Source organism: Xiphophorus couchianus, chromosome 23 (assembly GCF_001444195.1).
Source record: "Xiphophorus couchianus chromosome 23, X_couchianus-1.0, whole genome shotgun sequence".
NCBI classification, from domain to species: Eukaryota; Metazoa; Chordata; class Actinopteri; order Cyprinodontiformes; family Poeciliidae; genus Xiphophorus; species Xiphophorus couchianus.
The window spans coordinates 13,446,656-13,470,109 of record NC_040250.1 but is presented as its reverse complement, the minus strand read 5'-3'; the positions used below and the strand labels follow the sequence as shown (position 1 = coordinate 13,470,109).

Sequence of the window (23,454 nt, the reverse complement as noted above, 5' to 3'; positions counted from 1 at the left end):
ATTGTTGATGCAAGAAAGCAGTGATTTTGTCTATATCTGTCTTTCTGTGGTGGGTTAATTCAACTGCTTGTGACTGCAGAGAAAACAGTACTATAAACGTTGATTTAAAGTTAACAACACTATTTGTAGTGAATTTATGAACATAAAACCACAAAATAAACAAAAAACAACATTAGTTGACATCCATTTCCCCCCCAAAAAGTAATGAATCAGTCTGTATAACTCATTACTGCAACTACCAAAACGTTTGACAATAATGTTTTCATTTTTCTTCACATAAAGATTCACTGACCTGTCATGAATAATAAAAAGTTTAAATTTTTTTCTCAATAATTACTTTTTGTATTTGTCATAATATAAGCAGAGCAGCATGATGTGACACAAGATGGAAAACGTGAACAGATCTTTAAAATGCTCCAAACAATGGAACAATTTCCATTAATGCATTAATCTGTCTAACTGAAGCAATTACAGCTTTGTTGGGCTTAATTTGATCTCTGAAAGCCAGAGTTTGCAGCTATAATTGACTTGATTTGTCTGAGTAAGACGTCCAAAATCTTTTTTATCCTCCATCCACTGAAAGCGGGGCAACACAATATCTGCATTTCTGTGTTTGCTACATAATCGTCTTAAAAGATTCAATCAAAACTGGTCAATAATTACGCTTTAGAACAGCAAATGTTAAAAGGCACACTGTTATCTCAGGACTGCTCATTCAAACAAGCTGAAGGGAAAAATATTCTCATATAATCTCAACATCTTTCAGCTAAATGTGGTAAATAATAACTTCTCTCTGTTTGACAGTTATGAGGTTTTATTCTGCTGAAATATTTTCATGCTAAGCTAATCCGAATTCGGAGCTCGTAACAGACAAAACCACATCATCTCTGCTTTAGCTTCTTTCTACCAGCTCTCAGAATGTGTTACGATTGATTTTAAGATTACTTATTGATCACTGGGCTCTTTCGTTTAGCTGAAAACTGAAGGGGACAAAGTGTTTACGCTCCAGCCTTGGAGGCTCTGCAGACATGACAGACAAAATCCCATTTTTAGTCTCGTTTGTTTTGCTTTATATATATATATATATATATATATATCACAAATCAGTGCCAACAGTTTAACTCTCATGTTTATTCAGTGATTTTAAAGAGGCTGAACTGTGACTTGATTTTGTTTGTGACATAACTGAACTACTATAGAGGGGCTGCTGAGAGGGAATAAAAAACCCAATCTATATTTATACATTTCAGAAAAATATACTTGTATGAAGCTGCTAATTTAAGAGGCAACGGAGAGCTGACTATATGATGAATCACTGCAGTGATTCATCCCTCGTTGGGCAATTTATAGCGGACAAGAAAGCAGCGGATGACTCTGGAAATACCAGCAGAAACCAATCAGATCATCCACAGGAGCTGAAGCACAAACCGCAGCTCAAACACTCGCCGACACATGTTTAATTACCGTGGTCAAACTCCCAATCACGCATGAAGGCACAGAGGAAGACCCTCTGATCACAATTAAACAGTTTGTTCTCCATGAGCTGCGTGGTTTTTGTTGCATTTCCCCGGCGTGCTGTCAAGGAATTGTTCAGCCAAGCTGATGCATCATCGGGAGCGCCGAACGGCGACCGGGTTCGGTTCAGTTCAGTGGTGGGTCAGTTGTTGGTCATTCATCTGCATGTCATCTACTAAATGTCACGGTGGCAACGCTCTCAGTTTCAAACAGAAGCAGGTTCTCCACGTCATCCATGGCTTTCAGCTAAAACGTTCACCGTTTATGAAACTGAACAAGTAGCCACAGAAATATTGGTACCACTTTACAATAGATCTAATAAATAGTTTATAGATGTTATTAATTCATCTTTAAATACTTTATAAATCATTAATAACTGTTTATTATGCATTAATTAAGGACAAGAAGGAGACTAAATCTACTGGTTTCTTGCCAAATATGTTTACCTACATATTTTATCTAAAGTTGTTATACTAAGCATAGTTTTTTGGCATATTTTCTACTACAGGGTTTTCAATAATATCCTAATTTAATAATTGGGTCAGAATAATAATAACTAAATATAAAAAGGAAGAATTGAAGACAAAAATTACCAAATAAACAAACATAAAAAGGGTAAAGTAACAGATAACAGGACTGATTTCCAAAAAAAAACAAAGAAAGAAAAAGCAGGAAATTAAAATTCAAAATAATCTAAAACCAATTAAATCAATCAGATCAATATTAATAAGACCAATGGGAAAAGAAGAATACGCAAACAACACAAAATAGAAAAAAATGGAATAAATCACCAAATTTATTGACACGGTAATTTTACTCATTGGTGGAGGGGCAATAAACACCTGATGAACAAGCTTAGTAGGACTGCATTGGTCACACTGATTTCATTTAAATTTTAATCACTTGCAGAAACAAAGACAAATGCAACAAACAGACCGACTCCATCTGTAATTATGGGAGCAGTGTAGAGCATCTTTAACCAACAGAACAAGCCAAGAAGACAACAATGACTGAAGTGGTGAAACTTCTCCATCCACTTGTTGTGCTGTAAAGGCCACACTATACTTGATTTGTCGTTGCCTTCTTTGCTATTTGGCTCTGACTTCTGAAGCTAACTCAGAGCTGCCCTCCAGTTGTCTGACCACAATGCATGAGGGCAGTGACCCTCAACTACACTAGAAAAAGCCGTTTCCTGCCTCATTGAGCCTCAGTTGTCCTTCATGAAGACCCAGCAGTACTTCCAAATTCCTCACCTTCAAACTTAAATGCCTAAAATTAAATCTGAAATCATCTTCTTCCTTTTTCTGAGTCCGTTCTTGTATCACTCTCTTCTCACCTTTTCTCTCACACATCGTTATTCTTCCCTACTTTCTTCCAACATCTCTTCCTCAGCATCGTTCTTTTCGTCTTCCTCCCTCTATTAGATATTCTCCTCCTCTCCTCTCCTTCGCTCTCCTTCTGTCACCTGAGGTAGACAGTTCTGTCAGGAGTCGGCCTTATTTACCGCCTCTCTTCGCTCCTGTTTACATTATCGATCGGTGGGGTTGCTTTAGTTCCACCATACATCAACATCCCTCCCCGTCTTCCTCCCGCTCCCCCATCCCAGTGCTGCGGCTGCTGGCTCACATTACCCTGAAACGCAGACAGAGTGGGGAGATGAGGGGGAGCTAGTGGAGCATGTTGCGATGTGTGAGGGATTTATGCTTGAAGGGGAGAGAGTGTGAGCGAGCAAGCATGTGAGGAAAAGTGTTAAATGGATGTGTCTGCTCAAAGTGTGCATGACTGACCGTAAATATGTGTGTTTGTTATGAATTCAATATGCTAAAAACATACACGGCTTCCTCGTGTGAATGCACAAGGCTGTTATCTGACTTTTCCAACAGATAAGAGACTCTGCCTCTGTTGACAGAAAATGAACTCTCTGGTAGAAAGCATCTCAACACCCTAACGTCGGAAAAATATCAGTTTGTCTGCTGCAGTAAATTCACCTGAGAGGCTGCGGATTTAACTGCGGTTCGTCCTCAGGAGCTTTCTGCAGGAGCAGCGTCACGGTGAAACCTAACGTCCAAATAGACGAAGCAGAATAAATGCAGTTTTCTGAAAGTCATAATGTTTGTAAGAGAGACACTACGAGAAGAGCGGCGCTTCTCTTCAGAATGAAAACACCAAAAGGTGGACAGACACGGACCAATTAAAATAACTGCACCTCATTGGCTCTTTTTTTTTTGTACAAGCTGCAGCGTTTTATTGCGTTTCTCGAGGTTCGACTATGTTTGTTGATTAATGAGGAGGGAAAAAAAAAACAGAGCTGCTCCTTCATGCTGATTTTCCACCAGCATTTTTACCTTAAACCCAGCAGCGGCTTTTATCAGAGCAGCAACACGCTGTGCAGAAATATGTATGCAAAAGCAACATTTTGTTGTAGTACTTAAGGTTTTTTTTCCCTAATTGTCATTATGTGACGTAAAAATATGCAACTCTGCCTGTGCATGCTAATTAACAACAAATGGGGATTAATGAAACTAATTGACACGTTGCGTCAATTCAAAGGCAACCGACAATAGTGACGTAAATTATAAATAAAAATTAGAATGAGGAAAGGGAGAAGCAAAATTAAAAATATAGTGTAATACAACATTCTAAAATAAAAATAGCAACAAAAAAAAAATTAAACAAGACATACTAATACAAAGCAGAAAACAATAAATGTAAAAAAAAAAGTTAGGAAGTAAAGAACAAATAAAAAGGAAAAAAAATATTTGAACACTGCAGAACCAGGAAACAATAATACAATTTAAAAAACAAGCCCTACATGAACCCATTTTGCACATTTTAGCAAAATTACACACCTATGGAGAGCATTCTGTCATCTCGCTAAAGAGGAAAATTTGCCTAATTGTAATCATGTGACATGTAAAAATATGCAGTAGCCCATGAATGCTAATTAGAAAGAAATATGAATTAATGAGGCTGGCACAGTGCGTCAACTGAAATGTAGTTGACTAAAGTAATCTGCACTGAAAATAAAAAGTGTGAAAGACAAAATAACTAGACATTAAAAGAAAGGTTTCACCAATAAAAATAAAATATTATCAATAAATGAAATAAAACTAAATAAGAGATAAAAAGGAGGCTGATGTGGGATAAGTTGGGAACCACCTGATGTCAGATTGTCGTAAACTAATGTTTGGTGGAATATTTTATTTGTTAACATTGAGAAGTTTTTTTATTATTTATTTTTAGAAACATTCCTTCTTGTCCCACAATGGGAAAAGTTAGGATTTTATTTCTTTACTACCTTTTATTTCTCCTTATGGACAAATTATTAAACAACAAACCTTTTATTAGATTTTATTTCCATACATGTGAGGTGTTGACGTATCCACACAGTCTTGTTTTAACTGGTTACATTTTTTTACTTGAAGGTAAATTTACCAAGTCACAATCTCACCTTGCTTTCCGTCTTTACATGATACTTTAGTTCCTCCTCGTTGGCAAAGCCAATTGATTTTCTTGTCCTTGTGTTATTTTCCTACATGTGTAGAATATATATATTGAGAAATCATGAAACCGAGGTGAACCAGTGACTGGTTGACCCAAATCCCTCCAATATTTTATGGACAACACATCCAGACCTTCCACATCTCAGTTAAGGTCAGAGGTCATGACTAAACAACAACAAACAACAACTGACTGGAGAAAATAAACTTTGGGGAAAATATTAGGTGAACCCACCAGTCAAAAGTCAAAAAGTTTTAACAAGATGAATATCCTGTTACATCTGATGTAAACCAAAAAGAATTTCACAAAGTGAGCATCACACTGGCAGCCAAACATGGTGGTGGCAGTGTGATGGTCTGGGCTTGCTTTGCTGCTTCATGACATGAACAAATTGCTCTAGTAGACGAATCCATGAACTGAAAATTCTGCAGGAAAATATCCCACCATCAGTTTATGATCTTAAGCTAAAGCACACCGGGCTCTGAAGAACATCAACAAGTTTCTGGAAGGTTTTGAAGTGGCCTAGTCAAAGTTGGAATCTAAATCTGAATTGGCACAGAGAGGCATGATCTTAACAGGGCATTCATGTTAAAAAAAAAAAACTACCAATATGATGTAAAAGACTGAGTTTAGTTTAGCTGTTGTTCTCTGCTAAGGAAAAAAAGCTCTTTGAAAAATATTAGCTTTTAAAAGCACAAAGAAAAACTGAAGGCATGTTTCTATTGCCATTTTAATAAAACAATTGCAGCGTTATCTGAGAAATAACCAGATAGCAAAAAAGGGGTCAGATAACTTGAGCGAGACGAGACAGGCTGGATGTTGAATACAAATAGTTTACTTAAGCTTGATATTTAATTCATGTAGCATCCGAGGCTATCACTAATGCGCTCTTTGATGTCAGTTGTTCTCTTATACGTGGAAAGCCTCTCTCTCTTAACACAGAGCTTTGAGGTTTTATCTCGCTCTCCGCCTTAAAGTCCCGAACACTTATCAGATCAATTAGAATAAGAAGACGTTTCTTTCATCAATGTGTGAAAACACGGATCGCTCTGACCCATTTATACCGCGAAGGCTTGTTTGCAACAGAAGCACTTAAAGGAAAGAATAAGTTTCATGTTATATTAAAAGCACGTCATTCTGTATGATCTTCTTCATTAAACAGTAATAAACATAAAGGCTGGAGAAGAAGAGTAAAGGGAAAAACACAGACGGGATGGATGGCAGAATGAATTTTGCATGCTTCCTGCACATTCAGCCGGCTCAGAGGCAGCAGGAGACTGAATGTGTGTCTAGTCTTTGTCATAACTGGGCGTTTCACTGGCGTAGACCTCGGGAAAACTTGACAAAGTGCCATCCGGTCATTCCCACTTCTCATTCTGTTTGCCATTTCAGCTTTTCTCCCTGCTTATTGTCACCCACCCTCTCTCTGACGCCGTCCCACCCTCCATCCCTCCATCCTCTAGCGGCCTCCCACTATTCTTACCTGGGATGCCACGAGTCGCTGCTCCTGCTTTTCATACTTAGAGACCGGCCATACGTCCATCTCCTCCCCCTCTCCTCCCCTTTCTCTCTCCTCCCGCTTCTCATACCTCCATCTGTCCCTCGCCTTTCTTTATCTGCCTTTTAAAGCAGAAGGCAGGAAAAAGGCTAGCCGGGTCCTTTGTGAGCCTGGCCTCAGTTTGTGCTCAGCCAAGCACACACAGCTCTTAAATCCAGGCCCGGGCTTTAGGACAAAAGGACAGCTCAAGTCTTACAGGGGCCCATGTGGCCCTCCTTATCTCTTTGCACCTTTCCATGAAAGAGACAGAGGGGCAGTTACTCTAAATAAGAGGACGGAAAAGAGAGGAACAAGATGCAGAGGCCAGAAAGGAGCGGACATAATTTTCTTCATCAGAGAGCAGCAGCAAAGACATTTTTTCCTCGCTCTCACTCCCACTCCTCTTCAACTCCTTTTCCCTGAGCCAAGCAACACTGACGGGTTTCTTTTTTGATCCCCTTTCCTCCTTCAAGGCAAATGAATTAACTGAATGAATTAACACCCAGGCTGCTGCTGCTGTGATCATCATCATAGCGCTCCTCCTCATCAGCAGCAGCAGTTTTGATGAAGCTTTTTAACACTTATGAGGATCGCACTGCTGACGCCGTGGCAGGAAGAAGCAAAGATGTCGACAACCTTGAGAAAAAGAGGAAAAAAAGCTAGTGAGTTATCACAGTCTGAGTGCTACAGTCTTTAGCCGAGAGCTTTGTCAAGTCTCTTGGCAGTACTGAAGAAACCTCGGCGCTGATGATGAACAGAGGAGGAGCGGGGAGGAGGTGAGAAAAAAACGAAAGCTGGAGTAAGATTCTAGTGGAACCAAATTTAGGAGTGAGGAAGACTGGGTGGGGATAAAGGAGGAGGAAGTGAAAAGGTACAAAGGTTAGGATGAAGATGACTAGAGCGGGGGCAAACAAGGTGCTAAAGCTGTTGATCATGACAGGCAGAACTACCATGTCAGAGATGCGAGAGTGACAAGGTGACGGGCGAGAAAAAAAAGAATGAGACGGAGGTTTCCGAGACGGAGGAGGTAGGGGAGTCCAGGAGAGCTGCAGTGAGGATTTTTAATTAGCGTTAATTGGCCACAGAGGGAACAGACACTGGGAGACTGAAGGCAGGGTGGGATGAGAGGAGAGAATAACAGGCAGTTTCTGACAGAGTGATATCTCTCTTGATTTGTGCCTTTCTATTTCCTGCAGCACTTTTACTATCTGAGCCTCTCCAGCGTCGTCTGCGTTCCCCGCCTCCAACTGTGCGAGTCCCACGCTCCCCAAACAGTATATTTCACTTTCTACCGATTCCCTCGTATTGCACGACACTGAAAAAACACACAGTATGTGACAGATGAAGCAAACCAAAGAAATACGAGGGAAAAAAAGACATTTCCGAAAAGCTGAGAAAGTAAGGAGAAGTAGGATTTAGCACGATGAAAGAAATCCAAAAAGAAATTATTAACCAAGTAGGATGGTTTCTGATTTTTGTCTCATATTTGAATATTATTATCTTTAATCTCCATAAGGAAATCATTAAGTATAAGTGTTATTCAGCTCTTTTTAAGTCTGGTTCTCTAACAAATGCGTCGGATTTTAAGAAATACTTCATTTATTTTCTAAATTGGGGTTTAGTGGCATAATTATGAGCGCCCAGGAATCATGACGTTTAGAGCACTTAAACTTTGAAAAGTTAATCATGAACTTTAATAATGACAAACTTTGAAAAGTTAATCATTATTGCATGATGTAGTGTTTACAAACACTACATCATGCAATAATGAAGCTTCTGAAAAATAAACAGAGTAAAAATTTTCAAGAAATCACAAAATGTTTCACCACATCATAGTAAAATGTGCAAACTTTGCACAATTGGTGTTTGCTTAACTTGTATAAAACAACAGCAAAAGATTATTGGTTCAATGCCCTGATATGTGTTGAAATCCCAGTATCTAATGTTTTTTATGAAAGTTGAGAAGAATTAGATATGATATGTCTGTATATATGTTTTACTAAAAGAAAAACTACTTCATTGGTTTGATTTGGTCATTTATATTTATTTTCTATTTGCTAGATCAGGGGTGTCAAACTCATATTTGTTTTGGGCCAAATCTAGATCATGAATGTTTTTAAAGGGCCGATTGTGCCAGAATGTATTGATAAATCCTGTTCACAAATTGTTAAAATATGAATGAATTGTTAAAATTTCATATTATGGAACATCTCTCCAGTTCCTCCAGGATTTCATGATTCTTTTTGTGATTTTTCTGCAGTAAAAATTAAAGTGTTTGTGGTGCTAATCTGGAAATATTTCCGTTTATTTATGACAGCAAATGTGACTTTTTATTACTCGCTGTATAGATCATGGACTACTATCTGACACCAGTTAAGGCTGAGGCAGCTCTTTAATACAAGTAAAACCTTTTGACAATTTTTGAGAAAAATCTGCAATAAACTCCCAAATATGCATTTGTGCAAAAAATTGCGGGGATTTATTGATTTTGCACGAATTTCCACAACAATTCTCAAAAAACTGGAGGGACTGATTGATATAATTTAGCAGTAAACAGATAAAAACTGCATTGATTTGATTGAAAACATAATACTTAAGAACTCTTAGTGTTTAGTGTAGACTCTAGAGGGCCAGATAAAAAACTCCGGCGGGCCAGATTTGGCCACGGGCCTTGAGTTTGACACATGTGCTAGAGGAAATCTGCTGCAAACTCGAATGTATGGCACAAATGTAGCAGAGGAACAATTTCAGTCTAATTTATTGTAGTAAAAAATACAGTGGCTCAACAAATGCTGTTTATTAGATTTTTACACCACATTAATTTGCAGATAGCTCTCTGCCCAGGAAGATTCAAGACGGTCCGACTGTAACACAAATATCACAGATCAATGTTTTTACTAATAAACTGCAAACAAATATGGTTTTCCACTAAATAACCACAGACTCCTGTTTGTGTGTAAGAGACACTTGTAGCATTAAAAAAAATAGGACAAATATTTAAATAAATATGACTTTTTTCTATAATGTCAATAAATTCATACACTAAAGTGAGGCACATTTTCTCAGATTCTTGAAATCTGAATATGAATAACAAATATTCCTGGGTAGACCAAAAAGTAAAAGTGATCAAACATTTACTCTCTTGTCAGCAGTTATTTTTTTACAGTAAATATTTTATCACAGGCCAGAAAAACAGCAACAATGTAAGCCGACAACTTCGAATATTTTAGGCTAAAATTACAGGAGAATAAAACATAAAACGGCATAAATAAATACATGAATATGAAACAAACGCCCTGCAGCTCTGATTTGAGCTCAACATCTTTACTGGGCTGCAACTTCCTCTGTTAATCTGGGAGATGATTCCTGTGTGAAATCCTCATCGCTTTCATAAAATCAAAACTTATACTCACATACTAAACACTAAGAGTGAAGCAGTGACACGGTGTTAGAGGTGAAACATTAAAACCGAGTCACACTTTGAATCAACATGATTCCTGTCAGAATCAGACCTGAGAAGCTCAAACTTTCTCAGCTTCAGCAAAACGCTTTGTGAACTCGGTATCAAGTATCAAGTATTCTCTGTTTTTGAACAAAATGAGCAGCATCGGTGCCTTTTCCTTTTCTGAATCGTCTCCTGTTTAACTCCTAATATAAGATCATGATTGTAGTTCCAGGTTGTTCTTGGACTTTTCAGTATAAGTATTGAAACAATTAAATGACACTCAAATGCATAAACCAGCTATTGGCATCATAACAATAACAAATGGAGATCATGTAATGCCTGGTTCACACAGTAAGGTTTGAAAATTGTCTGCCAATTTTCAAAACCTGAGTGATACCGTGATAAAAATTCATAGGTGTAACAGGTTTGGCCTTAGATGCAACACTCTACACAAACCATTGCCACTCACCAACAAATCTCATGAGTTCAGCGTAAACAAACATGGCCGACTAGGAAGAAGGAACTGGACTATATTTCACATGGCAGTTGTTTTGTTTTCTGTGTATTCTGGATTTCCCTCCAGATATTTCTAACATTGCTGTCTGATTGGTTAGACGTCACAGTCAACAGGCTGCGTTCTCATTTGTCCTTAGTGAACACCGCACACGCTGCAGTATGAGGCCAACATAACCCAACATGTTGACTATCCCAGATTCTAGATCGGAGCGGTTCCAACGTCTTTCCAAATGGAACAGATCATTCTTATTACTCCACAAACGGCAGGAATATTTCTTAAGAATATTTTGAGAGCCTTTCCGGTAATCAGGATGCCCTTACTATTGTCAAAAGGGGAAAATCGGGGCAAAATCAGCATAAAAATCTTGTCATATGAACTTCTTTGCTCAAGTTTAACAGTTGGCAGCTTATATGAGCAGCTGACAAACCTCAGGAAAAAAAATATTATTTCCTTTATAGATGTTTCTTTACAGCTTTTGTGTTTCCTCATTCTTTTATTTCACTAATATTGGAAACAGATGAGTTATCTCCACACAACTTCCTTGCCAAAGAGTGTTAACAGTGTGAGTTACAGTTGGAAAAAAATTTTGATTTTTAGTTTCTGGCTGATCACCAATCAGGGTTTGTCAAGTCCAACTCTCATCTCCAGCTGAGTTTTCTGGTGCATCTCAACAAAAACTAGTTTAAATGCAACAAATCAAAAAAGCAAAGTGCGGCATTCAATCAGGCTCTACATGACACAGGAATTGAAATGCAATTTCATTTTAGCTCCTACATGTGGTCTGGCATTTCTCTCTGCAGCATGAATCCAAAAAGAAAACTGCTCCGTTTAGAAGCACCTACTGCTTTTGAGACGAGCTGCCGACAGGAGCGGCGCTGCGTGTTCAGCTACCACAGCAGGGCAGCGAAGGAAGACCTTACAAAGACACTGTTTGGGTTTTAACTTCCTCTGAGTGATCATTTTACATTTAAATAAAGCCTAAATCAAACCACAGCTGTTGTTTTTAACTATGCCAACGGTGATTTTTGTCGGGCTGCTGTGGTGCCCATAAAACCAAGCAGTGCAGAGCAGAAGGCGGGAAAGAGCTCTCGAGTGACACTTGGTTAACGTTGAAGTCTTAATGGGTCACATTTGTGTCATTTCGTACTCGTTATGTTTTCTGACAACAGAAACAGGAAAATACATAAATGAGAATATATTATTGGGAATTCAGCTGTACTAAAAGCCAGACCCTATGGGCAGAGTGAGATGGAGAAGCAGATGGAGGGGACTGAGACGAAACCCACCTGAGAATGAGCGGCACTGGAGCACAAAAGACGATATGAAAATGCAATAAACCCAATCTGAGTGCTTGTTTATAGTTTCACAGAGATCTTCAATCTCCCATAACTGCTAGCTGTCCTCATCATTAAAGCTTGAATATTCCTCTATTCTGTGGTAATGTAAAGAAAGCCCAAGCAGCCACAGAGCGCGCACACATGATTACCTTTATTGGGAAGGCATCGGATGAGTTCGGCTGAGTGATGAACTCAAAGACAGTATTGACAGCCGCTCCTCTCTCCACTCACAACTCTCAATATCCTTCAGCTAACGACTGTGTCTTCATCAGTTTGGTTGATTCCCAACTCTTGAATCAATCTTCAGCTGCAGCAGCCTGATTTGGTCTTTTTCTGGAAGAACCCACGGTGCTAGCTGCTGAGCGCCAAACAGCAGAAAAGACGAGTACAGATTAGCTGATGAGGACTTCACACGTTCGTAGACAGACATTTCTATCTGCAGCATTTGTTGCCTAAAGACAGAGCTAAACGAGCCAATGTCGGTTTTAAATTCTTCACTTCTCCTCATGAATGTTAATGCTGCTCAGCACCTGCTGGAGAAGTTTAAACAAGCGCCTGCTAAAAACGGCTGACAACTTTGAAGGTGGCGTCACAGTGAGGAAGTGAAAGTTTCTGTGTCTCTCCCCAAGTGGCCCGGCTGTCGGAGTTTTGGAGAACCTGAGCTGATCTGAAGCCGCTGCCTCATTAGTTATAACAGGAGAACAGAACCAGGACTACAGAGATCCAGATCAGAACGAAAGACAGGTTCAGATGGGAGGCAAACCTGAGCTCAGTGGAACAATGACAGGAAGTAAACAGATTTTTATTACTAGTATTACAACTCAATCCTCATTTAGTGTCACCAGGTTATCAATGAAGCAGGACCATGTCACCTGTGCAGCTGGTTAGATCAGAACGATGCAAGCTCTGCATGTGACGGGGTGTTTGTGTTAATCTCTGAACTGTCCATCTACTCATATTTTTCCTGCAGTTTTGGTGCCAGTTTGCATATTTTATTCATAAAAAATATTTTTGTTGCCACTCTTCTGTCTTTCTGTTTTGCTCCGACTTTGATTTGAAACGGAAGATCATTAAAGTCAGAATAACATACCTTTCAAACGTGTACAACGCATCAGGAATTTAATGAAAGTAACCAAAACGTACTAAATAATGAGCTTATAATCTCCTTTATCAAAGTTTTGAGATATTAAAATAAGAACTAGTTGAATTTTTCTGTACTTTTTAAATGGTGAAAGTTTGAATGGCAGCTTTAGTTAACATCTTTGCCTCATGCCTGTTCGTGTAGATAAGTGAAGACACGGTGAGTTTTGCAGCTAATATTTAAAATAGAAAAGCAAGCCAAAGACCCGTAGGGATAAGAGTAAGAGGTTCTGCACAGAGTGGTGTTTTAACTGGAAAGCAAAAACATTTATGGTTCTGACCTCCTCCATTCTCTCTTGACCCGCCCTCCTACATTTTTCCTCAGCAGTGTTGCATCTCAGGACGTTTAGCAGGGGAACACGGCCAGCTGGGAGCTAGTTGGCAGGGTTAGAGGCTTATCGGTACATAGGTGAGCTCTGGTGCGCTCGGTTAACAACGAGTTGGCCGATGTTCCCTTGTTTGACAACTGCCAAACACACAGAGCGGTTCTCCTGTGTGCGTGAGCGATCTGTGGCAACCATCAGGCAGAAAGATGAGCAACAAGCCGAATAACAACTTAACCTCCCTTACAGGTGCTTCTCAATGAATCAGAACAGCAAAGAGGAGTTCACTAATTTCATCAATTTTATTGAAAACTTGTACAGAGGATCGTTACAAGAAGACCGATAGATTTTAAGCTGATTATATTTCTGTAAAATTCGGATTATTATGGCTTAAAGCTAACAAAACCCAACATTTTGTTTTTTTCAGAAAGTTAAACTGACAGATAAGGCCAATAAAACAATATTTCCCTGTACAGTAAATGTACTTTAATACTGCAAGTCAAGACTCGATGCAATCTGCTGCTGCAGAAAAAAGTTTCCTTAGATCTAAACTTATTAAACTAATTTGAATAATAAGCTGAGTTTACTATACTGTTGGATAACTAGGATCAATTGAAATGTATGTATGACTGAATTGAAATGACGTTTTGTTGATTACATGTGTTGTAAATCGGTGCTATATAAATAAACTGCATTTTCATTAGATTTAAGCTACAAACGTCAAACTAATCTTATATAAACACTGAAATATATCCCTCTGTGATTCCCTTTTGAATTACTGATTATACATATCGAGATGCAGCTGTTTTTGTTGTTTAAAACACAAATGGGTGCAGCTGAAATGTTTGAGCTGTCATTTGTAAACATCCCGACCCTGCATGTGAACTTTGGGTGTTGCTAGGTTACGATAAAGGGATGCTGCTGGCTAAGTGGCGGCAGGATCATCATGGATGGTCTGTGTGGAGGGCTGACAGCTCGTCCCCTGGATATCTGGCAACTTGTGAGTCAGATGCTCTTGAAATCCAACATCTGGTGGCAAGCCCGTACAAATCAAGATCAAAGTGCCGGTCCATGAGATTGGACCCGTCTCTCAGCCAATCCACCCCTCTCCTGTCGAGTTTCATTTCATTTCTCGCCCTTTTCCAGGGCTCTGCCTCGCTCACACTTTAGTTTTCTTGCTAGCTTTGTCATCCCTCCTTCTCTTGCTGCTGTCTTGCCTCTCTCCTCCCACCTGCAGAGAGGTAATCAAGCCCTGTTGTGAGTGTTTAAGCACTGAAGCAGACGGATGTTGAATTATTCTCGAGACTTAATATTTTGTCTGCTAGGAGGGAGAGCCAGCCTTCACGCCACATGCTGTGTAATGGTCGTGCACACATGAGTGCGCTGCAGAGAGGCTCGTGCAGACACCCACACACAGTCAGTTGGTGAGTCAGAAAGCTGTCAGTCATCCAGATCTCATGCTGACAGAGTTACAGGTACCAGAGTGATAGGACCTGACAGGCTGCTCTCGCCGTCTTCACTGATACGCCGCTGTCCTTACTGTGCGGGCAACACGCACACGCTAAAGCAGCAGACTGGAGCCAGACAAAGGCGCACAGTGATCAGCAGCAGTATCATTTCACAGACACACAAACTACAGCAAAGTCTCTCAAAGTTACACAAGCTAACCAACAAAGAGGAACAGGAAGTGTAAGAACCCGTCTCCCCATAATTTCCCCCTGCATTCAGCTTCCCTCTCATCCCTGCTCTCCCCACGATGCTGCTGCTTCGTTTCTGCTCTGCACCACTCCCCCCTTATCTCTCACTTCTACTCATGTTCTCCTTTCTGCTTTAAGCTCGCCTTTATCAGCGATTCTCTCACTCTTTTTGTCTCCTCTCTGCTACTGTGAATATAAACTCTCCGTGGGACCAGAAGCTGATATTACACAACTTCCTTGTTGCTTTCATCTCCGCTGCACTCATACCTGCACACACACCTGGGTGGCCATAACACTGTACAAACTTGGCTCCCGCATTATTGCAATACCTATTAGGGCCATCATTCTTTACAATCCCACAGCTGAGTTTTTTTCTCGTCTGCTGCATCTAATGCTGACTCAAGTGATGTCATTACTCGGGGCGATTTTATCAGATTTTGTGCAGCTCTCTGAAGCCACAAATGGTTTTATTGAATTTTCTCTACATACTAAGCAGCACTGCCCTGAAGCTGTGAAACAAACTTTGAAGTCTGAGATGAGAATCAGCGCACTTCTGCTTTCAGCATCTAATTAGGAAAAATAATCCTGGTATTCAGAGTCTAAATGGCTGATATCCTTATCACTATTTATTGTTTGGTATTTTTTTTATGAGGAGTAAAGGCTTGATGCCATTGTCTCATGTTAAAACTACCACTTACTGTGAAGCAATAAGGAGTAGGGTTAAAATGTTACAACAAAGTTGAATCACATTTCTAGAGTGATTCAACACTGGCCCTCCCCCTTTTCCTATCCTACAATTCAATTTAAACAGCAAATGAGAAATGGGGCACTCTTCTTTAAGCTGATATGGGATCAGTTCTCGCTGATTTCTACTACAAAAGACTAAATTAGGCATATGAAAATTTGACCGAACCTTCATTCTGTCCTCTGGTTCAACTCTGAGTCAGAGCTAAACAAGTTAACAAGAACTAGTTCAAAAGATGAACTATATTCCTCTCAAATAAAAAACTAAATCTATTTTATTGACATTTTAGCACAAATTGGCAAGCTAAAAGTTGTTTTTACCTTCCTGATATTTAATGGGAAAGCTTTACACAGCATTCAAGAAATTAAAGTGTACTTATAATAGTTTAGCAGCTTTTATAATTTAAGGAAACAAAACATAAGGCCTCATCAAAAGTTATATTTACATCATTTTTACATCCTGTTATGTAATCCAGATTGGGATCAGCAACAGCTTTCTAAATGCATGATTTGATTGCAATGTGGAAACAGAATGGAGCGCTTCTTCTCTCTGCTCATAAAATCCCTCCTTTAAATAAATATTTGACTTGTTTGATGAAGTCATGCCTGGATCCAGATGATTGTTTTTCTTTGTTTTTGTTTTTGACTTATCCCAGGCATTTTCTCTCGGTGAAGCCCTGGGTTTTCTCTGGGTACTCCAACTTCCTGCAGTCCTAAAATGACCGATAGATTAACTGGATCATGTCAAAAGTTCCCCTTTGACCTTTCGAGATAGAGACAATTAATGGATGGATCTACCTAAAGCAAACACAAATAAGTTAAGTCTAGATTATGAGGCTTAACAAAACAAGTTTTGTAGGCGCATAACAGCAGAACAATCAGAAATTTTCTGAGGAATGAAAATGCTAGGATAATGATTTAATTGGCTAAATTATTAATACATTTCTTATTACAGTGGACCATTTCTCCTTTCCTATTCAGCCAAAACCTCTGAGAGGCGCAATTTAAATGAACATGATCTACGAACATGGCTATTCTCTTAGGCTACTTCTGTTTTATGTCCTCAGCATCAAATATTTACAGCAACTCAGAGAGAGAGTCTGTAAAGCACAGCAGTTTTTAAGTGTTTCTTTATTGGTCTGATTGTTCTGAATTTAGTTGTTCCATTTGGTCAGCAGCTCAGCCATTTTACAGAGATAGTTGTATCAAGATGTCTCCATTCTGATGAAATATAGATAAACCAGCTAATGTAGCTGGATGCATGTTAGCAGCAAACATTGTAGGGTTCACTTAAATCACAGTGGTTTAAGTTGTGAATAAAACTACAATGGTTTTATTGAAAATATAAGTTTCATTAGGCCAAACATGATTTCCTTTTCTTTTAACTTAATATTTAATTCACAAATCTAAACATGGAGAACCAACACCTTTTTGCTCTTTCCTTTGGTTTACTGTTTTGTTTGTATTTCCTTTTAATTCATGTAAAGCACTTTGAACTACCTTGTTGCTGAAAATGTGCTATATAAATAAAGTTACCTTACCTTAAAGATGTTTTATTGATGCTATTTCAACATTTTATATAATGTAGTTTTAAGATTTGCAAGCAAACAAGATGTCAAGTTGGACCAGTGATTGGATTGTGGATTATGTAATTTTTTAAAGATATAATTCAATTGATTTAAACATTGATAATGTGATTATCTTTCTTTAATTTAATCTAAATGAAATGTAATTTAAACCATCTTTAGGAAAAATCAACCTTTAAAAAAGTGTGATTGGCAAAATAAATACTAATAATATTCATTATTGAATAATCAGTGACCAAATATATAAGGGTGAGCAACACAAGACCCAACAGGGACGACAACATTTTCAATCAGCAGATAAATGAAGAAATAAATATTACATTTGACAGTTTTTTAAGTCTAAAAGTTTTTCTATTTGCAGTCACATAAGGAAAATTGAAAGAGATGTTTCTTCTTTCACTAAAACACCCAGTAAAATATTTACTATCATGTAAATGCTTCACTTCTATCACTTTCTACACACTTTGAAGAGATGCCATTTACTGAGATACAAATTGAAAGAGAGTGTTATTGTTTTAAATGTACTTCAGCCTGCTGGTGCTGGAAATGATCTACTTCAACTGTAAAGAAAAACACTTTGAAATGTATCTAGAAGAAGACGAGACGTTCCCAGCATGAAGTGACACCAACATTTTAAATTGTTTTACTTTTGAACACAAATATTTTATATCTTACCAGCTCTACCCTTTAAGGTGAGTTTGTAAACCAAGTTAAAGCAATCAGCTGTATGGAGCCCAACCCCCACCTGCTGCTGTGCACTGCTGGTCAGCTCACTGAAAGAAAGCTGCTACACTTCTTCCCCACTTACAACAAAGATAGTTTAATCTATTTGGAAACATTTCTGATGATAAAGAATAAATAAATAATAAGTAAATGGCAGAGATGGTGTGAAAACTGAAGAAGCAACACCAGTTTTGTGCCAGTTCCTCTCAATGAGGAACCGGTTCCAGGTTCTGTTCACATCATTAAAACTGAATTATTCATGTTCACAGTTCGGGACCTGTTCTGATCCTTTGTATGAAACAGTTTTTAGCAACATGAAGATCCTCATTCTGTGAATCACTTATCCTATTCAAAATGGAAATTGTCGGCTTACTTACATCGGTTTGATTCTCACCTGCTGTCTCCACTCAAATGGCTCACAGCTTATTTTTAGCTAATTAAGTGACATTTTGACAGACATGTTGCCCTTAATGTTGCTTTTTTAACTGTAGCCCTCCCTAAAGTATTACAGGGCTGGTTTCCTTCTTTAATAAAATCATGTTTCTGTTTAAACTTGCTAACTAAAAAAAAAGAAAAGATCAGAGCTGTTAGTTTTGCTATTTATCTGCTAAGTGACCACAGAGAAACCTGCAGCTTCATTCTCTGTTTGACTTTTTTTTACGACTACGGAACAAATAAAATATTGTTGTATACCAAAACAAATTGTGTTTCAAAACAAACATGGATCAGATTCATATAAAATAATATATTTTACATTGTAAACAAGGATCTGGTCTATGCAGATGAATTCAGCAGCAGTTCTGTATAATTTCTGTCTTTCTAATAATTTTTTATATTTTCCTCCCATATCAGACTCATGTGCAGAGACAACAGAAACCTGGTACAGTTTAGAGGTTTGAGCCCAGCTTCCAGTTTATGTTGTTATATTTAAAGAAAAAACTCTGGGTTTTAAATGTTCTGATCTTTTCAGGATAATAAGACAAAAGTTTGTCCTAATTGGGTCTCAATTCACATCTTTGGTCCAGATAAAGATTAGTTAAGATTGCCCAGTTCATTAAAGTGTTGAACAAAGTTATAGTTTTACTACAGTTATACAGCTACAATCATCAATAAGCTTCTACCGGAGCAGATAGCCCAGCTAACTAAACAGAAAACATTAGTTTGCTTCAATTACACAGTAAAGAGCAGAACAACAAAATGTTAATATATTCTGAGCAACAGGATCTTAAAAGCTCTTTTTAAATGATAAAGTTATCAATTCTAAATAATTACAATAAATAAACATTATTATAGCTGTGAAAGCTAAAATATGGAATAACTCTTCTTGTAATAACACAAATTTGACCATATTCTACCTTATTGGTTTACGTTTTGCGTAAACTATAATGATACTCTGATATTTTAACTCAAATTAGTCATACAATCTCAAGCCTAATTTCAACATTAAATAAACCCTAAACTTTGCTTTTTGAAAACATTCTCTGCTCTTCTTGTGTCTTTACAGGAAATTGAACAGCACAGCTTCCTCCCTGCTGCAGCCACCTTACATCATTGTCACCCTTTCCCACACATTCACACCTGGATGTGGTCCAGCAGCACCACACCGAGCCACCTCACCCAAGCTGCTGAGAGCTACACAAACACTCATCACACTTTACACTCACACTTTGCCGGGAGGCCGTAGCCACAGGTGATCTTGGCCTCCCCCGTCTCGCAGCCGTGGAGCGAAGCGCACTCGTTCTTGAGCAGCGGACCCGCAGCCCGGTGGATGGCTCCGTCCACTGCAAACACAGACAATGGGAGACTCAGGCAGCTTGTCCGCTTCTGTGAATCCTCTGAAATCTGACTGCTTACACGAGATCAACCTTTGTTTCAAATCCAGCGGGCATGTTCACCAGAACCCTTGCTTAGTGGGAATTGGACCTGGATGATGTGCGCATTTGTTGGGATGGTTGTGAGTTTATGTCATCTAAAGACTCCTGCTCAAGTTGAACCACATCGCTCTTTGTATGCAAGGGTCTTGAATGGATTTCAGGGCTCCTGCCTTCGGTAATTACTTGATTTAATGTGTTATTAAAGACTCAGCTGATCTGGGTTTTTGGTCAATTAGCCATTATTAATTAAATTATCATATATCTACATAACACTTAGAAATGAGCGTCTATTTCTGATCTCCGCCACATCTAAAGGCCGTGACTGTGTTCATTTCCAGAAGGGCAATGAAGCAGCAAAAGCAATTTTACAACAGAGCCAATTATACTTCAAGTTGGAAGTTGAATTCCTTGCATCCTCTAAAGTCAATACTCTCACAGACTTGGTCTAAGCAGTTTTATCATCAAAGTTCCTACATATAGATCCAATATTTACCCATCCATTTAACTAGATATTTTTAGTTATTTAGTGATTAAAACCCGTTAAGTTTCACAGAGTCTTTTAATTAAAGCAAATCGTCCTGTGATATGATTGGCTTTTTGCTCAGACTGTGTATAAATAGCAATCACAATTGAACACAGTGCTGAAAAAATTGCAAAATCCAATTTGGTTCGTAATGTTTTTCTAACTCAGCATAATGAGGAACCTCTGCAGTATTTCTGTGTGTTTTGTGTCCTCAGCAGAGCAGAGATGAAAGGAAATTGAGGGATGAAAGAGCCTGGAAACGATGTCCTTGGAAAATTGTGTTTCAGGCCGTTTGTTTAGTTAAAAAAAAAAAAAAGTCTACTCCTGCAGCAAGAGCACTACCAATTTATTGGAAATAACATTTGTTTTATCAATATTGGAAACAACTGATTGAAGCATGTTTTTTTAACGGTTTCAAATGACTGAAGCAGCTGTCAGAAAGGTAATATTGATATTTTGGATACAAGGAAGACTGAAAACAAAATATGAGAATAGACGACAGCTGCACTGGTTGACACAAAAATGTTCTAAACACAGAAACATCACCACAGATCACCTTCAGAAAGACAATTTCTGAATACATTCACAAACTTCTGAACAATTTTTTATTATTCTTATAATTTTTGGGGGGATTTTGTAACACTGCTTGCCATTATCTCTGCCAGGCAGCCAGAGAAAACGATGTGCTGGGAATCAAACTGTCGCAGCCTTTCGTTCCAAAAAAAGCAAAAATAAACTCCAATAAAGGCTGTGGGTGGTAACGGGTGTTTTGGGATTTGTACGCACTTTTACTGATTCATTTATTGTTAAAGTTGAAATAAAAAAGTCTTGTAACTTAGTTGAAATAAAAAAAATACTTTCCATTTAATGTCCAAGTGCTCAAATGTTCAAGTGTTCAACTGTTCAAGTGTTCAAATGTTCAAGTGGTCAAAAAATCATTCTACCACAACCTCCCGTCCACCCCAGACATTTACCAAACAATCCAGCAAACAATCCACCAAACAATCCACACCGCACCCAGCACCCGGTGTGTTCTTAATCGCTCAAATTGGTGGGCGGGTCTAACAATTAACAATGTAATCTAAATAATTCCAAATATGAAAATGAATTACAAATTTTGAATCTAAATTAACTTAAATATATTTCCACTACACAAAGAACAAAACAAAATTGGTAGAAATTATAAACTACAAAACTTTTACATAAATGGCCACGACACAAACCTATTGTAGCTTGGTAGCTCTGTGGAGGACTGGTGGCTTCTTTGTATTTTAAACCTGCTCTATTCCTATCCTAGTGTATCAAAAACTTTAAAGTGGTAAGAATTCAATTTATTGCACTTCAAATTCTGACCTATTTGCTTGAGAAAATATCTTACTGTCACCTGCAGTTCAAGTTGAATATTTTAGTTTTCCATTAGTTTTTCAATTCATGGTTTTGTAGAAAATAAAATAAAACCCACTGTTGGAAATTAAAGAGTGGAAAGGAGTGTTTCCTGTCCACTGTCACCACGTGCATTATTAGTACGAAGGATTGCTACGTTCACACAGCAGGTCTAAACGCTCAATTCAGATTTTTCTCGCTTGGTCGTTTATGCTCAATAAAAGGAATCGCAATAAAACTTCTGTGTACGGTAATCGGTTAACGACCCCGAAGCAACCTGCAAGCGCAAAAAAAAAAAGAAAATGGAGATGTCACACAGCAGCGAATTGTTTACAGAAGTTATAATGGATGCTGGCATCTATGGATCAATTTTAATGTTATTGAGAGCTGACAGTACTGCCACAAAATCTAAACAAGATGAAAGAAGTTATAACTAATAGCAATGACCTTCTGTGGATTATTAATAGCAACTAATGTAGAGAAGTAGTGGGATTGTGATATGATACACTTCACTGACATGCACTTCTTTCGCAATTATAATTTTCAACCATTGTTCATGTCTGTATTAGCTGCATCTGCCTTCTTCTGATGCAGAATGTCTCATATCAACGATGTAAGAGTTGGAAAAAAGTGACATGACCATTCAGACCGCTTTAAAACAATCGTATGCATATTCACATTTTTTCAGACACCCATGAAAAAGTCAGATATGGACAAAAACAAAAATCCATAATCAGATTTGGGTTGCATTTGCCTGCTGTGTGAACGTAGCCACACTGTAAATGGCTGGGTTTCTTTAGAAAGTTGTCGGTCCTGGAGGGCAATCCTGCATGTTTTCGTTCAGTAATCAGTTCAACACAACTGGATTAAATGAAGGTTTCACTGGCAGACCTCTGGAAAGTGCTTCATACTACATTCAGTCATTCACACGCTGATGGTGGTAAGCTACATTGTAGCACTACCTGTAGCTCTCTGACCAGAAGGCAAGGTGGGTAAAATGTCCCACCTTGCCTTCTGGGACAACAGAGCCCCGGGACAACAACAGAGATGGAGCTCGAACTGACAACCCATCCACTACAGGATGAACTTTAATCTCCTGAGCCACTGTAGCAGGAGGCTGGAAAACGACAAGTCAAACATGTTGCAGCTTTTATCTCTTTCAACTCTTCATTGTGCTGCAGCAGCCACCAGAGCTTTACAGTCGTCACTGTGAAGTGTCTGTTCAGCCTTAATCGCTGACTAGTGAGGTCACAACATTTCACCTCTACTGAGTTGTTAAACACAGAGGTTAGTTCTGTAAACTGTTTGCAGTGGATAGACTTTAAATTGCATCAAAAAGTTAACCAGCCATCCAGTTTTTTTAATCATCCGCAGCATCTGCTTTGTGCCAAGATGTTAAAGACTCTGCTTTTGTGTTGAAAAAGATCTAAAGTCAGAGTGTGGTGTAAACAATTCGTAATTAGCCAAGAATAAAACACATCTGTCAGTAGCGGCGCTGTCACTGAATTGGGAGACTTGTCAGCGCTTGGTGAAAATAGTCCTGTAACACCCATCCATATGTCACAGCTCAGCATGTCGGCCCGCGGTGCTCGTCTCCGTCTGACTGTAT

The 23,454-nt window shown here is 38.5% G+C and overlaps 1 protein-coding gene across 3 annotated transcripts in view; it reads right to left on the bottom strand.

Annotated features, from left to right (window-relative positions):
* macrod1 (mono-ADP ribosylhydrolase 1) overlaps nucleotides 1–23,454 on the bottom strand; it is a 183,172-nt gene that overhangs the window by 37,248 nt on the left and 122,470 nt on the right. For 2 of the 3 annotated variants that reach the window (XM_028008926.1, XM_028008924.1), the window contains exon 5: nucleotides 19,730–19,846. The exons of the other annotated variant lie outside the window; for it this stretch is intronic. In XM_028008926.1, the coding sequence (XP_027864727.1) occupies nucleotides 19,730–19,846 (117 nt within the window). The remainder of the gene's footprint in view (nucleotides 1–19,729; nucleotides 19,847–23,454) is intronic. 3 annotated transcript variants of the gene reach the window in all.